General features: G+C 41.4%; 1 protein-coding gene across 1 annotated transcript in view; it reads right to left on the bottom strand.

Moving 5' to 3' along the window:
• Positions 1–274: 274 nt before the first annotated feature.
• The window catches only part of LOC134679283 (otoferlin-like), a 48,002-nt gene continuing 29,171 nt past the window's right edge, over positions 275–19,105 (bottom strand). The window contains exons 22-32 of the mRNA XM_063538180.1: positions 15,399–15,548; positions 12,339–12,418; positions 10,721–10,906; positions 9,978–10,145; positions 8,181–8,326; positions 7,505–7,659; positions 6,848–7,014; positions 5,217–5,334; positions 3,685–3,793; positions 705–871; positions 275–292 (exon numbers count right to left, since the gene is read on the bottom strand). Coding sequence (XP_063394250.1) covers positions 275–292; positions 705–871; positions 3,685–3,793; positions 5,217–5,334; positions 6,848–7,014; positions 7,505–7,659; positions 8,181–8,326; positions 9,978–10,145; positions 10,721–10,906; positions 12,339–12,418; positions 15,399–15,548 — 1,464 coding nt within the window. The remainder of the gene's footprint in view (positions 293–704; positions 872–3,684; positions 3,794–5,216; positions 5,335–6,847; positions 7,015–7,504; positions 7,660–8,180; positions 8,327–9,977; positions 10,146–10,720; positions 10,907–12,338; positions 12,419–15,398; positions 15,549–19,105) is intronic.

Here is a 19,105-nt window from a genome sequence, read left to right on the forward strand (position 1 = left end):
CGGCCATATCTGTCCTGATCGTCCCAGACGCGTTTTGATTGAGTCTTCTGTACCTAGTACCTATTATTTATTCTGTGGCCACAGGCAAAGAGAATATGACCACATGGCCACACGTTTCGCGTACACAACTAAATTGCTCTACATAATAAAGAGACGAGCAAAGAGTGACACAGAGGCAAATATTAACGAACTTTCTATTTTAGTGTTTCGCAGTAGGCCCTCTGTTATTGCTAGTGGCGCCCTCTACGCAGAGTATTACGTAATATACCCTATTTTAACAGGACCTGCTAAACTGAAAATCATAATTAAATTCCATAAAAAGCAAGACAATGTTGCCACTTTTTACTAGCGCGTCTTGTATTTAGTATGTAAAAATAAGTAAAAAAAGTACTTTTTTAAAATCGTAGGAGTAAAATTACCAATAAATAAATTATCTTAGCTTGTTTATTTATAAAAGGAATTTACTATTTAAAAAAACAAATTATTGCAGTGGCAACATTGTCTGACTTTTTTTGGAATTTAATTACGACTTTCACATTACAAGTTTAAGGGCCAGTTGCACCAACCACATTTGACAGACTGATCAACGTCAGCCGGCGCGCCCCGGCGCCTTACTATGAAACTTTCCATACATAAAAATTTTGCGAACTCTTTAGCGATACAGTTTGGTGCAACCGACCCTTAAAATGGGCCCTAGTACTTACAGCAAAATAATAGTCCCCGGAGTTCCGGTCGAGCATCCTGAGGGGCCACCAGCCGCGCGCGTTGCGCACCGCAAACATATTGACTTTGCGCATATTGGTTACAGCGCGCGCGCTGTGGGGCAACCTCGAGCCTCGCGGCATACCCGACAGGTCGAGCGTCAGCATACCTTCACAGAATGTATAATGGCTCCTCTACACGATGGGCCTGCGCCGGACACTCCAAGGGACGCAGCCATGCGTTAGAGGGAGCAAGTGATATTGCTATCTTATTCTGCCGCATGGCTGCGTCCCTTGTAGTGGCTGGCACTGGCCCATCGTGTAGAGGAGCCATAAAAAAGATAAGATCCACTAACATATATTATACAATAAAGAATATTATTATTATTGTATCTCCTTTTTGGACTTCACGGGCCTATAATCCCGGTTTTTTGATAGGCTTGCGTGGGGACACAGATCCAACACGTAGAGGCCCCTTGGAGAGCTTTTATGTCATGTAGAACGCCTGCTGGAACCCGTTCACAGGTGCAACAATAGACACCCGTGAACCGGTCTCAGCAGGCATTGGGACTATTGTAGAAAAAGAGAACAGTATACCGGTCTATGGATTGAAGTTTGGGTGGACTATGAGACTGGGCTATTGTAAAAGAGGTCCGGACACCTGCCATAACAATGTTAACACCGTCATCGAGGCAGGCGGTGACTCGCCGCTGACTAGATGGGCCCCTGAAACTGCCGTCGCGAAGACGACCAGGGGCAACATCGGTGTGAGCGGCTCAGGGGTGTCGAGAGGTGTGCGCCGCTTTCTACCCAGTGGCTGTTACCAGCCACTGTGCCAACTCGCGTCTTATGCATCTTTCACTTCCACCCCTGGAGCATATAGCTCTAGCGACTCCTCTCTGGACGGCCAATGAAGGCAAGCCAGAGCTGAGAGTCCTGCGGGTCTCCTTGGGGTCCACTCAGACCGACGAAGACACGCCGGAGACGGAGATCCTGACCGACTCTCGGGAGCACTCGGGTCCGTGGGGTCGTTACTCCCCAACAGCTCGCCACAAGCTGCCCTGCGGGCTTATTATTATTATTATGTCTGTCTTTTACAAATTCTCGGGACCATGGGGTCCCGGGCATTTGGAAGGCGTACGTGGGGCCGAAGCCAACACGTAGAGGCCCCTTGTAATAAGACAATTTACTCTAAATGTAACGTGACACCAACCGACGATTATCCCTGTTTGCGCTATAGTAGTGCACCCAAGGACAAGCCCCGGTTAGTGTAGGACTATTGTAAGAAAAGGTACAAAAAGAAACCGGGCTATTGCGTTGAGTTGCTAGTGGGCTAGTAACCGGGACTATGGAGGAGACTATGGCACCTGCCCTGCTCATATGTTAAAAAACATGAAAAAATGGGCCAGGTGGTGACTCGCCAACTCACAATATGGGTCCCCGAAAACGGCCGCTCGCACGGAGCGACAAGGGGACAACATCACGTGAGCGGCCCAGGGCGTGGAGAGGTGTGCACCGCTTTCTACCCAGTGGCTGTAAGCAGCCACTGTGCCAACTCGCGTCTTAGGCATGTTTCACTTCCGCCCTGCGAGCATATAGCTCTGACACCCCACTCTGGACGGCCGGTAAAGGCAAGCCAGAGGTGAGAGTCCTGCGGCCCCTGCTCAGTGTTCACTCCAGCCGGCCAATGAAGGCAAGCCGGAGAGAGGGGCCTGACCGACTCTCGGGGGTATGGGACCCAAGGGACGTCACTTCCCATTCAGCTCGCCACAAGCCGCCCTTATTATTATAGTTTCGTCACAGAAACAGGAAGAGAGCCAAACTATAAAACACTTTGCGAATTCGGCGCCGTCGACTGGACAGAAACTTTGGATAGAGAAGCATTATAGCGGTTTCTGCTGTAAGTTATTATTGAGTTACTTAATAATAAATTAACTTATAACTTGGGATCGATCTATCATCACTGACAGGACTATTGTAGCCAATAAGCCTGACATCGTGCTGATAGATCGATCGCAGCGCCGGGCCGTGCTCGTCGACGTCACCATCCCCCATGATGAGAATCTCGTGAAGGCCGAGAAGGACAAGTCCAGCAAGTACCTAGACTTAGCTCACGAGATAACCGCCATGTGGGATGTTGACTCGACGATCATTGTTCCTATAGTCGTGTCAGCGAACGGTCTCATAGCGAAGAGTCTCGACCAACACCTAGAGAGACTCTCGCTATTCTCTCGCAGAAGGCGGTAATTTTGGACACGGCGCGTATAGTACGTCAATTCCTCACTCTGCGGCCCTGACCACCGGCAGCTTGGGCCCTGCCCCGCTGCCGGCGGCACCCTAGGTTAGGTTTTTTATAATGTGTTTATAATTTTTATTATTGTTTTGTGAGTGTTTTTATATTTTACTTTTATATTGATATTATAATTAACCTAACTTAAGAAGAAAAATAAATAAAGAGAATTAACTTATTATCATAGCAGAAAGTTATAAGAATTTATTAATAATTATCTTATTAGTAATAAATAACGAACGTCGAACCCGATACCCGTCCCCTTCATTTATAGTGAATGTACCTAGACTTGCGCTGCGGCTTACCGTCGTAGCATTACGCTGAGTGGGGGTCCTATTGGTTTGACGTAAATAAATGTATTTTCTTTCTTTCTTTTTCTGTATAACTAGTTTGTTAGCACCAACGAGGAATTAATACCTACATGTTTACTTTGCAAATGCTCATTATACTCATAGCAAAAATTTAACATGGACTTTGAAAAATTTTAATCGGAAAGATTTACTTTCAAGTTCGGGTTTGAAATAGGTACGTAATTCCTAATACCGCCTTTTAGCTTCGGAGTAGGAAAATAAAGGATTCATTTAAATACGCTTAAGTACAGTCAGCAGCAGAAGTTGCTAAGCGGGCCAGGTGTTCAAAATGACCTAATTTTGGACACCTCGCCCGCTTAGCAACATCTGCTGCTGACTGTACCTATAAAATCTTGGAGTGTCGGAGCGTCTATATCCAACACCTGGAGGACGAGAATTGGCGGAAACACCTCCGTCACCTCCGTAAACGGGCCCTTGTCGTGGAGCACCAACTGCAATATAAAGATTATCTGGATTACAAACTGAAGTAAAGTCGAAAAGTGCTCGAGTGGAGACCACGGACTAGCAAGCGCAGCGTAGGACGTCCACCCACAAGATGAACAGACGACCTTGTTAAGGTCGCCGGAAGACGCTGGATGCGGGTCGCTTCCAACCGGCACGTAAGTATGGAGGTCCAAGAGGGAGGCCTATGTACAGCAGTAGACGTCTTATGGGTGAGATGATGATGATGAAACTGAAGTGGTAAATGTCATATTCATATACCAAAGAAAAGGTGCCTAAGTAGTTCGTTTTTTAGCATTAGAAAGAAGGTAAGCGATCTTGACATGTCTTTTAATTGAATCGTGGGTAAGCTCAAGAAAGCGTGTGTTGTGGGTACTCAGACAACGATATATGGAGCATTCCATGAAATTGTCTACCGTTGTCCCGTACAAACGCGAAGTTTCTGAAGATTTAAAGGTATAAGAGTTTCCTTTTCTATGAGAAATGGTCAAACATATGCACAGAAAAATAATCGCCTGCTTTAAATGCCGAGAAAAAAGTCGCAACACAGGAAATAGAATGCGTTTGTACGGGACAGTCCGTGGAATGCTCCATATATATAATATAAATACATAGAAAACAACCATGACTCAGGTCAGGAACAAATATCCGTATCATCATACAAATAAATGCCCTTACAAGGATTCGAACCCTACGAACCTTACGAGGATTACTATATAGACCGACCGCTTAACTCAGTCCTCGCCTGCGCGGTACGGGGGCGACGGGGCGGGACGACTAAAGGCCTGTGCACACCGGCTGCGTGTGCGTGACGTGCACGTGCGGCGTTGTAGTATACAGATCCTTATGAGAGATGGCACACCGCTTGCGTGACGTGTGCGTGTGCGGCTCTAACATTTTAGCGCACGCACACGCGCACGTCACGCACACGCAAGCCGGTGTGGCTCGGCCTTAAGGGCGGCGGGGAATGTGCGGACGCCGTACGCAGGACTGAGGACTACGAGGACTTAGTTAAGCGGTCGGTCTATAAAAAAACCGGGCAAGTGCGAGTCGGACTCGCGCACGACCACGGATGCGCATGTTCCGTACCACAATGCAAAAAAAAACAAAAATAAGCAAAAAAAAACGGTCTCCCATCCAAGTACTGACCCCTCCCGACGTTGTTTAACTTTGATCAAAAATCACGTTTGTTGTATGGAAGCCCCATTTAAATCTTTATTTTATTCTGTTTTTAGTATTTGTTGTTATAGCGGCAACAGAAATACATCATCTGTGAAAATTTCAACTGTCTAGCTATCACGGTTCGTGAGATACAGCCTGGTGACAGACGGACGGACGGACGGACAGCGAAGTCTTAGTAATAGGGTCCCGTTTTACCCTTTGGGTACGGAACCCTAAAAACAAACACCGGACCTTTCTTTCAGTATGCTTGTATTGAAACTGGAAGATCATTCTCCAACTGAATCGTCCTTCGCCGTTTGTACTCGTATATATATCGGTGTCTTGGGCTTCATCGCTTGATCCAATCCATCTATAATATAAACTTCTATAAAATCTTATGATATGACACTTAAAGTACTTATAGGTAAGTTTGATATCAGTGTTACATTGACGGTGAAGGAAAACATCGTGAGGAAACCGGACTAATCGCAATAAGGCCTAGTTTGACGTCAGCGTCGCTTTCGTAACAACTAGTGCCTACGCCGATTCTTGAGATTAGTTGCCAAGCGGATCCCAGGCTCCCATAAGCCGTGGCAATTCCGCGACAACGCGAGGAAGATGAGAGTGTTACATTTGTCTTAACTAACGTTCGGTGGCTCTCAGGTAAGAACTCTGTCTTATGAAAGAGAAACACTCCTTTTAACATATCGTCGGGTGACAAGCAAAAGTCAGTAAGTACCACCACAAGTTCATAGCCATAGTGAACCATATTAGTACTAAAAGAAGGTCGATTTTTGTTTATATTTTTTTAGTAATTAGTGACTTTTGCTTGTCACCTGACGATATAGACATTGTCTCCCTTGTTCAGCTTGACGTCCCACATGAGAATGAGATAGATATGATTGATATGAAAGTGATAAATCACTAACATAATCAGCTCATACTTAGGTAATGGTCGTCAGGAAGAGGTCACAAAACAGATAAGTACAGAAGTCAATCACATGTATGTACTTTACTTTTCATACCTACGCTCGGCGGTCGCTCTAGGGTTGCGATTGTTGCGAACTATGACTTATGCACAAAAAAACTATTGTCGTAGTGGCACTCGTATCCATCGTATCGTATCTCGTATCTAGTTGTTAGATTTATTGTTGAGGATGAAACGGGAAGAATGGAAATATAAATTAATAATAACATTAATAACTCAAATAGGTATTTTCATTTTAATGTCATTGTTATATTACAAATTTGCCACAGAAAATATCTTGCGATGATTTCGAGATTGGCAAAATGCACGATTATTATATTTTAAAGTGTAATTAATTCGCATTCTCATGTACAATATAATAAATTCGCATACGCATTCTCTCTGAAACCACTGGTAGCTTAAAAAACGACAATTCACCTGTTAATGTTGAATTTAAACAACCGTCCACTGTACATTTATAATAACTTTTTGTTTTGTTTCTCCATTATTGCACAAAAAAGTTCACAGACGCGTATCTCAAGCGGATGGCACTCGCGCTCGCACTGGTCCCAACTGGTCCGAGATATCGTGTCCGTGAGCAGTGTCTATGTGTGCGTTGCTCGAGCGCGCTTTGTAATATGTAGGTTGATTTCTGTACCTATCTCTTTTGTGAAGAGGTCGGGTGGAGACAGGCTATGGTATTACCGGCCGGGAGCTGGTATTACTTATTCGACTATAGGAACATCTGTCGCCTTAGCCACGACACGCTCCGAGGGTGCACGCTGCCTTCCGAGGCCCTCCGGTAAGAGCTAGGTCATAAGAAAGTGATAAAACACTCACACTCTTACATTAGGCCCTTTGATCAGCTCCAAGCCCCTCAAGAGTATGATACAGAGAAAGTGATGGAAAAACTTACGCTCTAACATAGATATTAGCTTTCTTTGCCACCTTTAAGCCCTGCACGTCCCACACAACCACCCGCAGTTCATAGTACTCATCAGGACGAGGACGGATGGAGACAGGCGCCGGTATTGTCCGGCGACAGTCCAGCAGGAACATGTCCACCCACATGTGGATCTTACCCTGGAAAATAATGGGGAACAGGAGATCTTACGCCATGGATGTTCATGTCTTTCATGTTCAGTATGTAGTGTTAAAATGAGAGAGAAAAATTATTGTATGGCGGCGGTTCGTGTAACCCAATAAGATAACAAGATACAGCCTCATTAGCAAGCGACCAGCGCCATTGTCGTCCAAGAGGTTTGAGCAGAGGGAGCATTCCATGAAATTGTCTACCGTTTGTCCCGTACAAACGCGAATTTTCTGAAGATTTTCAGGTATAAGAGTTTCCTTTTCAATGACAAATGGTCAAAAATATGGGCAGAAAAATAATCGCCTGCTTTAAATGCCCAAAAAAAGTTACAACACAGAAATAGAATGCGTTTGTACGGGACAGTCTGTGGAATGCTCCAGAGTCACAGTTCTGTGAAGCAGAGTGCACTGAATACCGCACCGGACGTCGCCTGGTCGCCGTCGCTACCGCCACTCAGTTTACCTTTCTTCACACACTTACCTGCTCAACCCCGGGTTTGTCAGGGTCGTACAGAGTTCTGATCTCGACATGTTCAGGTACGAGTCTGTGTCCGCACACGGGTACTGTGTGCCATTTGTGAAGGATATTCAGGCAAAGGTTCTCCTTGCTTGCTAAGGGGTTTGTGTATTTCGTTCCTGAAAATCGTTTACTTAAGTTAAGGCACGTTAGCGGCCTACCGACTTGATACCAATGAGTTTCATGGAACTAGTGTACCTGGGGTTACTTTGATTCATGGGGGAACAGTGATCTTGGGATCACGTTCTCTCACAATCAAATGCGCTCTTGGCATCAGAGCCCACCAACCGCCAACATCGAAAATCTAAAAACCTTATTTTCTCTTGCGACAGAGAGGCAGCACCGGAATTTGACCTGATTGTGAAGCAATAGTCGCCTGTGAGAATTTAATGCCTGTGAGTTTTTGTGATATGATGGATGCTAGGCCGTCAGCTGTTGTTCAGGATTTAGAGGCCAAGTGCCTACTTGGTATGGCACAAAAGATTTAGGGGGCCCTTTCTCCATCTCTTCAATCAAATCAGTGTTAGGTGGCCTGGGTCCCTAGGCCCGGGCTTAGTGGGCCTAGGCGGAAAAAATCAGCAGAGCCGGGCTGATTGGTAGCAACTGTAATGTTATTATAAATATGTTTCTAAATAAATACCAGAGTCAAGGTCTTTATACTCCAACCCGTTGAAGACCAGGGATGAGGGGTCGGGGAACTCGGGGGCCGCTAGGTGGTTCTGCTCGCAGAGCTGTTCCAATATGGCCGACGGCCGGTCACTGTCACGCCATCTGTTGGAGCCGTTTCTGAAACAAGCTTCATTACCGTAAACCACACGACATATATTACAACTACACCTCTAAACCTTCCTCAAGAAGAATCACTCTATTGATAGGTGAAAACCGCATGAAACTCCGTTCAGTAATTTTTGAGTTTATAGCGAACATACAAACACAAACAGACAGATAATTTTCATAAACGATTTACCCCAATCTCTTACCTATGGATTACCTTATCTATACGCTGATGATACCAGTGTCATTTTGAATGCGACCACTACCCATGAGTTCAAAGTAATGATCAAAAAATGCTGGAAAGAAATCGAAAATTGGTTTACTGTCAATGGCCTTAGAATCAATCATGAGAAAAGTTATTACACTATATTTCGACGTAGCCCTAAAAGTACCGACTTCGACTGTGATGTACCAATACAGAAGGCCGAATGTATTAAATTTTTAGGGGTAGAACTCGATCCTTATCTGAGATGGAACAACCAGATAGATTCCATATGCAAAAGGCTGGCTAGTGCATGTTACTCCTTAAAATCACTTTCGAAAGTAGCCGATGTAACTATACTTAAATCTGTATACTTTTCCTACTTCGAGAGTATTATCAGATATTGTATAGAAGTATGGGGTAACGGAACGAACATAAACTCTATACTACTCTTGCAAAAAAAGGCACTACGAATTATTGTGGGATCTAAACACATACCAGTCACTCATCGCAATATGTTTATAGACCACAAAATATTTACAATTACGGCATTGTATTTATATCGAATATGCGTTTATATGTATGTCAATCAAAATAATTATAGAAAGGCTGAAGAAACCCATCATTTTAATCTCAGAAACAAATCAAAAATTGTTCAAATTAAATCTAACTTTATCCATTTTAATAACAGCCTTAACAATATCGGAATTAAAAATTTTAATAAATTAAGTACCGACATAAAACAATGTAGTGACCTAAGAACATTTGACATAAAGGTAAGAGATTATTTCATAAATAGACCATTCTACACAATTGACGAATATTTTGACAACGCACTTGATTAAAATTATTTTAGGAACTGTATTTGTAACTTCGTAGACTTTTTTATTTATTTTTACATCATAACTTGACATTTATACAACATCCGACATTATTTTATACTTTCATTTATATTTTTAGCTAGATTTAAGATATTATGACTGTAATGGGGGTTCTTTTTATGAGTGGGGGTTTTATTGTTAAATTTATTATTAAGTAATTGTAGTTGTAATTATTATATAGTTTGGACTGTAATTTGTAAGCTTTATGTGTGTATGTGTAGTTTTAAATTTATTTTATATCGATTTTAATTTTAATGTATTTTCAATGTTTTTCTAATTTTGTGCCAATTAAATTATAAACATAATTGAAATTGTAATGGATAATAATTAATGTAAATATTGTAAATAATTGTATATACCTACCTTGTACCTATAAAACTGTATTTGCATGTACATGTACTTAACGCAAATAAATAAATACAATACAATACAATAGACGCGGCGGGGGACTTTGTTTTATAAGGTATAGTGATACTTGCATTTCCTATCCGATCCGAGCCACACACTCGTGCAAATGTGCAAGCTGAGGAAGGTTTCCAAAATCTGCACATCAGTAAGTACACACTCGTAATATCCTTACATATTATACTCGGAAGCCAGGCCAACAGTGGCCCTATATTTCGTGTAGGCTCTGTTCTCGAGATCAATACTGGTGCAGCCGATCAACTCGTCGGCCGTAGCCCCACAGTCCAGCACTGATATCTTCAGGAGATAGTCTTCTGGAAGTGTGCAGTCGAGCTCGTACATCCTGGATACAGTTTCGAATGATTCACGGTTAGTTTCTCTAGACTTATATCGACTGGGATATGAACCGTTGATTACCTTTAACCCCGGTTCATTTCCCAGTCGATATAAGTCTAGAGTCTAGTGATCCTGGAAACATTTTTAACGTTGTAGTGTGTTGAAGTTACACTAGCAAAAATCTACTTGCTCTATTTTTTGTATTACAATTTTTACAACGTAAACTAAACCTAGACAAAAAGAGGTGGCTACTAAATAAATTGGGAAGCGCACCGAGAAATAATTAGGATTAATCCCTGCCGCTTCTTTTCAATCGCTCTATACTTCCGTCTTAGAAACTTTCTGCCTCGCGCAGCTAAACTGTGGAATGAATTGTTGCTTGTGGTATATCTGGACCGATACGATCTTCAAACCTTTAATGAAAGAGTGTACTAAAAGCCGGCAACAGTACGGACCGTTCTTGCAATCCCTCTGGTTCTGCAGGCGTCCTAGGTCACAGTAATTGCTTAATGCTTACCATCAGGCGATTCGTCTGTTCGTTTCTCTCCTAAATCACAACAATAATATACATTTATAACTTACTTTCCAAACGTAGGTTCAGCATCCCTCGGCACGCTAGACCCCCGGTCGCACAGTTTCTTAGAGTTGCACTGCACGGCCACATAGCACTTGGACGTGGTACCACTGGTCACCAGACCAGAACATTTCACCGCGTATACGCGGACTAGGTACCGGGCTGGGTCGTTGTCGGGGTGGTTGTTGAAGTAGCTGGAAGAATGAAAGTAGCGTTAGTTGACAGACATACTTAGGTACGAGTAATATAATACCACGACCAAAGTTATATGTCGGAGGGGTGCTGAGCTGCAGCGAGTGTGGCCGCACATTCGATGCAAAGATTGGCTACGTCTGTCGCCTGAGGGCACACCAGCGACACTCTCAGCGGTGGAAAGCAGTCTATCGCTGTGGCCGAAAACGGCTAGCAGATGATTACGACCAAACCTTCGAAATGAGATTACCTGCCCGATTTGAACTTTAAGAAACAGCCGGCCTAGCCAAGGTTACAATCGCTATCGCTTCGACAACGAAAAGCTTTATGTCTCTCTATCACTCTTCTTTATTAGTGCGACAGTTACAGTTGCGTTTCGATCGCTACGGAGCGTGAGCGATTGGCAACTTGGCTACGCGGCCAGAAACGATATGTGACGCTTTTTCAAACAAAAACGTTACTTTTGACACTGACGCATCTAATCCATATCGTTCCTAGATCTATTAAATTGAGGTATCTTAAAGTTCGAATCAGGCCGTAAGACTTAATAGAGCGATTTCACACTGTCTGATCCGACATCGAATTTAAGATCCTACATAACATACCCGTAGTCAGGCCGCGGGGGCGCGCCCGGGCGCCATCTTTAGCGGTCACGCATACTACAATAAACATTACGCCTACACATACGCACATAAACAAATATTGTCGGTCCGACAGCTGACGGGGGGCTCCAACAGGGCAGAATTTATCGGAAGCGTCTTTCCGATCGGGTGTCGGAAGGCGCCTATGACAAAAACAGCTGCAGAAGAGTGCCAATGGGATTAAGTCCGCCTTTTTTGTGTTGTCTATCGTTTTTAGGGTTCCGTACCCAAAGGGTAAAACGGGACCCTATTACTAAGACTTCGCTGTCCGTCCGTCCGTCCGTCCGTCTGTCACCAGGCTGTATCTCACGAACCGTGATAGCTAGACAGTTGAAATTTTCACAGATGATGTATTTCTGTTGCCGCTATAACAACAAATACTAAAAACAGAATAAAATAAAGATTTAAATGGGGCTCCCATACAACAAACGTGATTTTTGACCAAAGTTAAGCAACGTCGGGAGTGGTCAGTACTTGGATGGGTGACCGTTTTTTTTTTGCTTGATTTTTGGTTTTTTTTTGCATTATGGTACGGAACCCTTCGTGCGCGAGTCCGACTCGCACTTGTTATAGTAATAATGATTTATTAAATGTATAAATAAATACAGAGAAACACATATTTCTTACATTTTACTTCTTACCGACATCCGATATTGGATCGGACAATGTGAAAACGCTCCAACTTCTGTCCGCTAGTTTTCAATTACAGGTTTGAGATTTAAAATAATTTTCGAATGCAAAACTGCGAAAAAGTTTAGTTTCGTGAGTGTTGCGGTATGATTAGTGAGAGTACCCTTGTTGTAGGTCGACGCCGCTACTGCTGACTGGCAGTGTGTCCTCTGGCGACGGCCACTGGTATATCGCTATACTGGCCTGAGAACAAATAGGTATATATACATATACCGTATGTATCAGAACGAAAGGCAAAGAAAGAGACCCATTAATGTATAGGTCATACTAAGCAAGTTTTACCATGGGACCAACTATGAAATCGCGAAAAAGAATTGACTTTCCCATAGGATATTTCAACATCAGACCAGCAAAATGTATGAAACATCCAATTTTTTTCCGCGTTTTGGGGGTTGCCCCATAGTAATAGTTGCTCAGTATGACCTAAACATTAATGGGACTCTTTCTTTGCCTTTCGTTCTGATACATACTGTATATGTATATTAAATAGATGTGTTCAAAACTTTTTACAAAAAAAAGAAAACCGACTTCAAAAAGGATGAAATAAAATATTATCCATTTTAAGTCTATGCGTTACCAACTGATATGTTTGAAGTCGGTGCCAAGCCAACTTTGGAAGCATACCATGATTTTGGTGCGAATCGATAAGGATGTACGTTGGTTTGCCTTACACGACGACAATTAACGTACTTTCTGTAGGTACAGTTGACGTTAAAAATATGTTTACACTTTTCGTCTTATTACAAAGGAGTAAGGTGCAAAAGTGTAACCATATCTTTGACGTCGAATGTACCTAAGAACACACCTCAGAACACACGATCCAACCTTAGCACAGTCCGTACCATGTTAGTCGGCACGCAAGCGTGAGATTGGGACTGAAGTTATTTCCCGTCCCTTATTCAGAGAACTACGTTTCATAATATAAAACAATTCAAGGAATTTACTTTCTTGCCAAATGTCACCTGAAGCGGTTCAGTTGTATAGCCATGAAAAGGTGACAAAGAGGCAGACAGAATTACTTACACATTTATAATAGTTATTAATACTTACAGTTCTAATGGGATTTATAGTCATAAGGCTGATTATATTTGACGGGTATTGTTACTACTTGGCTTGGCACCGACTTCAAACATATCAGTTGGTAACGCATAGACTTAAAATGGATAATATTTTATTTCATCCTTTTTGAAGTCGGTTTTCTTTTTTTTGTAAAAAGTTTTTATTTTTCAATTTTTAGTTTTAACGCATTGTTAAGAGCGCGACGCATGAATGAAAAACAACATCATGACTAACACTAAATTCGTGTATCTACTTTAATAAATATGTAATCAGGAATTTTCTCGAGTCCGTCTGGGAAATTACAATTCCTGTCACTACACTAAATCCATCCTCCGCCCCGCCACTGACCCAATCTCTCAACCCCCCCGATCACTCTACCTCACAGCGTATCAACTCCTGATCCATGTACCCCTCGGCCCTGAACCAGCAGCCCTACAACCACCATTACCCGACCCCTTTATCCCCGACCCCTTAACTCCTAACCCTAACCCCCGATCAGTAGCCTTACCAGCTTTCCAAGAGTTTGACATTGATTTATTCGCTAGCGTGTGTGTAACTTACTTTCTTTGCATCTCGCTCGTATTGGCATATTAGTGCGAGCGAGATGCATAAAAAGTTAGTTACGAAGACGTTAGCGTCGCTAACTTAGCGAATATGTCAATGTCAAACTCGTGGTACGGCTACACTTGCACTACATCAAATTGGCGGTGTTCGGAAGCAAATGCTCGAGTTGCTTAAGAAAACACCCAAATCACCATGCATGTGCCTTTAAAAATTGAGGAGTTCCCTCAATTCCTCATGGATCCCATCATCAGAACAGAACCAAATTAAAATGGGACCAACTCGGAGGTAGCTCCTTTCGATCAAAAAAAGAATTACTCAAATCGGACTACGGATGTCGGAGTAATCGGTGAACGTACTACATTTAAAAAATCATCATCATTATCATCAAAACAATCATCATCATCAGGTCTACTTCATCAAAGTGGTGGTTTTCGGGAGAAAATGCTCGAGTTGCTTAAGAAAACACTCAAATCACCATGCATGTGCCTTTAAAAATTGAGGAGTTCCCTCAATTCCTCATGGATCCCATCATCAGAACAGAACCAAATTAAAATGGGACCAACTCGGAGGTAGCTCCTTTCGATCATAAAAAGAATTACTCAAATCGGACTACGGATGTCGGAGTAATCGGTGAACGTACATAGAAAAAAAAAAATAGCCACAACCGAATACAGAACCTCCTCCTATGAAATGGAAGTCGGTTAAAAACCTATACTTAAACCAAAGAATACCGGTCACAAAAATGTCAGGTCATGCACGTGTGCTCAGTGTGGGATTTCGTATTTGCCCGTCAGTCGGAATAAAAATACTTATAAGGGGCTTTTTGCATTTAGTCCGAACCATAGACAAAGGAAAATTCTCTTTGTCCGAACTCTACCTGTAAACAAGCCATTTTTGTCTTAGCAGTTAAGAAATGTGAAACTCTGCGAGTCATTTAATGTTTAGAACTTGAAAACATTAAAAAAAACCGGGCAAGTGCGAGTCGGACTCGCGCACGAAGGGTTTCGTACCATAATGAAAAAAAAAACAAAAAAAAAGCAAAAATAATAAACGGTTACCTATCCAAGTACTGACCACTCCCGACGTTGCTTAACTTTGGTCAAAAATCACGTTTGTTGTATGGGAGCCCCATTTAAATCTTAATTTTATTCTGTTTTTAGTATTTGTCGTTATAGCGGCAACAGAAATACATCATCTGTGAAAATTTCAACTGTCTGGCTATCACGGTTCGTGAGATACAGCCTGGTGACAGACGGACGGACGGACGGACGGACAGCGAAGTCTTAGTAATAGGGTCCCGTTTTACCCTTTGTGTACGGAACCCTAAAAAACTCGCACTTGTCCGGTTTTTAGATCACCGCACAAAACTGTTCGCGGTGCTTTTTTCTCAAAGACCGCGTGATGTAGGGTACCTAAAATTTGGAACAGTTATGGCAAGTACCATTACTAACACTGTGAATAAGTCAAAACCGCTTATTTTTGATTTTAGGGGGTTGAGAGGGGTAGGCTGAATTTTATTTATTAATTTATTTAGTTTTACCTTTAAGTACCCACAGCGGAGTTTCTCGTCCTTGTCAGGTATTCCTGTCTTGTTGCTGTTGTAGATCTTGATGGTGCCGCACCAGTCTTTGAACCTGGCGAAGTCGGGCTGCTCCTCTAACTCTGAATCGTATATCTTGAAATATAAAAACATTAGGGAATTTTAACGATCTACGGAGGCCCGAGTCTCTTATTCTGTTTGATAAATTAACACTAAAAAAACAACGGGTTGCACTCCGGGAATGCAGGCAGAAGTAAAAACTCAACAACATTGTAACCCAAAATATTAACAACAGCGCGATCTAGTGCAAAATGTCTGCAGCACTATATATAATTGAGGTTAACGCCATCTAGCGTTTTTTCGTCGCATTACTTGAAACCCCTAGGCACATCACTGTGAGTACTATAGTTATATTAATACCAGTTTGAGGGAAACTCACTAGATGGCATTTAAATCAAAAAAACACAATGACATTGTCCGCCCGTCAGAGGGTTACGCCTTACGCCTTACGCTGTCTCGAGTTTAACATTTTTTCCCCACCTAAAAAGGGCACAGCGCCGCTAAAGAAGTTTTCACTTAAAAAAAAAATACCAAAGTCTAACTTCAAAAAACGTCTTAATGAATGTTTAAGTAGACGCATAAGTTATATATCTGGTTTAATTTATTGCCCTATTGGATCTACGTACTATATACACTATGTGGCCTGTAACACGAGCAATAAATTTAACTGTAGGCTGTACTCCTCATACTGACCAACATTTGTTTAGCAACTTATAAAAATTACTTGTGGTTTGATTTTAAGACACTTTAAATTTTATTCTAAGACGCAATGTATTGCGAATTTTGTTATTTTTAAGGCATGACAAGCAATGTCGATATGGCGTGGCGATGGCGTCCATTGAAGATAATATTTATTTTGTATGAATAATAGGGACTCTAAAATAAATAAAGTTTGAATAATAGGGACTCTAAATACTTCATAATTTTTAAAAGTTGTTGAACAAAAGTGTCGTTGTTTGAGGAGTACAATCATGTTTTAATCATTTGCTCGTGTTACAGGCCACACCTGGTATGAATTATATGATAATTTAGTTGTGTGCGTGACTTCAACATTAGTGCCCATACGTATAGAGTCAGGCCAAGAATAGTCTGCAGCGGATTTGATAGCCGACGCAGTGAAAGTGTTATTTTAAACGTCAAACTTCTATGAAATTATGACGTATAAATGACACTTGAACTGCGTGGGCTATCAAATCCGCTGCAGACTTTTTTTAGTCCGACTATATAGTCCTCTATATTATATATATAATATAGAGGTTATATCGGATAGCTCACCGTTATCTGGTTGGAGGCCAGCCCACTGTCGCCAGACGATTTGTCCTGTATGTAATAAATAAGGTCAAAACTTTCATTTCTATTTTAACCTTTCATAGCGTTGGGTGACTAATATAGGGTATATGCGCTAGTTTTAGTCCATGCTCTTGTTTTCGTGCACTTGACGGATTCAAGTAAAATTCATAATAAAATTATTTCAAGAAATTAGCTTTCCAAGAGAGGCAGTATAGATTAGCAGATAATATATTTCATGTTTAATTTGCTACTAGCGAAATGTATACTATTTTGATGTAGCAGATATTATTATATTGTTTAGACATTAAGGATTGCAATAAGTCCAAATGCTCACGTACGTTGAATATATACGTATATTCAAATTTCGTCAAGAAGACGAAAACTAGTGCAATGACCCTATGTGTCGTTTGACGGTATTGGCACAAGTTTGTGGGATGTTATTTTTCTGAAATGAGATAATTCGCTTTGAAGAGAAGGTCGCGAGTTAATCTCATATCAGTCTGGGATACTCGAGGATATTATAGCGCCCACTGAAACTTTACAGGACGCTTAGCCAAGATGCCAACAGTTTGTACTACGACAAAGAAACACTTTCGGTCTCTGCCACTCTTACATATTAGTGCGATAGAGAGACATACAGCGTTTCGTTTTCGTAGCGATAACGATTGGCATCTTGGCTAGGCATCCTGATCCGTTTGATCTGTCTATGTCTTAGAGCATTTAGTAACTGGAGACGCCTTGGCTGTTATTTTCTGTACAAAAAAGTCTGCGGACTTTTGCGGGGGAGGATACACACGTCAAATGTAAGTACATGATTTGTCCGTAACGTACAAATACTTAGCCATAAACGTCTGTCCATACAAAAGTTTGCACAATTGGCCTGATGACAGTAACAAAGAATCATGGAAATAATGGTTTCAAAGAAACGTATATGTTAATATGATTCTAAAATATGGCCCAATCTCAGTATAAACTGAAGGATTATTAATATATTCAATAAAATAAAAGTGCGAAATTCTCCACTCGGCCATTTTGACTGAAACACCAATCAGAGGCGACGTAAGAGTTGACGTCATCAATGCATGACATATTTCTTAGAGCAACATAGACAACCTCATTGACTGTAATCCATTACGTACTCGCCAAAGAGATTACTTAGAGGTTCAAAAAAAATATTGTTTCGCCACTAAACATTTATTACGTCCAAAAAATATTATTACACTATATAAAGTAAATATTTATTTGATATTATATAAATAAAATGCTGAATAATACGATATTTCCCCAAAAGACTTTTTTAATTATTTGGCTGAACGGAACTATCATTGCCATGTTAGTTGTCGTAACTAGAAAAAATTAAAAATTAAAAAGTAAATCCGGCGCTCGGTGATTTTCACTCAAAATTTACATGTATCTAAATAATTCATCTTAAATTGCAACCGTGTGAGAGTCTTTATATAAAATGACTTATTGTGAACAATTGTTGTAATGTATTTATCATCCCTAATCGTAATATATGGTGCTGAATTAACAATATCATTCGGATTCAATGGAAATTCGTAACTGTAAGTATGTAAGCTACCACCACCATAATTTATGACGTCACAAATGGCGTGCGAGGCGTTTTCGCGCGAGGTTTAAACTGGCTATAATAAAATGCAATTATTTATGTTAAATCTTATGAGTATAGCTGAAATATTGTGTTTTTCGGAACCAATACAAGTGTACCGACAATATTAAAAGGGATTCCAAAATTTGTCATCAGGCCAATTGTGCAAGGTTTTCGGCAGAGGGGTAAGCTCCTAAAGGCGACACCGGTTATTAAATGCTCTAAGGTCTATGTTATTGTGAGACTTGGAACTTATACATCGAAGGGTGCTGATCGCCACAAACAAACCCTTTTCAATGGAGGTATAAACTGTGTAAGCGGATTATAGATTTATAAAAAGGTATTTTAGAAACTGGAACACACATATTTGTACAGTCATGAGTCAGTCATGACTGTACAAATATGTGACGCCAGTCTACTGCTTTTCGATGCGACCATTAACGGGTTGACCGCCACTTGAAGGGTTAATCAATATAAGTTCGAATTTTGAGTCCCTACTTAAAAATGTATTTAATTATTTCCAGAAGTCCAGATAAGATTTCCAATTTCAAAATTTGCAAATACCCCTATTTAAAATCAGAAATTTGCCGATAACTGGATACAGTTAAAGATTTGATTGGACGTACTTAATAATAATAAATAACAAATAACGAGATAACCGCCATGTGGGATGTTGACTCGACGATCATTGTTCCTAATATAGTCGTGTCAGCGAACGGTCTCATAGCGAAGAGTCTCGACCAACACC

The sequence above is a fragment of the Cydia fagiglandana genome, chromosome Z (assembly GCF_963556715.1).
Source record: "Cydia fagiglandana chromosome Z, ilCydFagi1.1, whole genome shotgun sequence".
NCBI classification, from domain to species: Eukaryota; Metazoa; Arthropoda; class Insecta; order Lepidoptera; family Tortricidae; genus Cydia; species Cydia fagiglandana.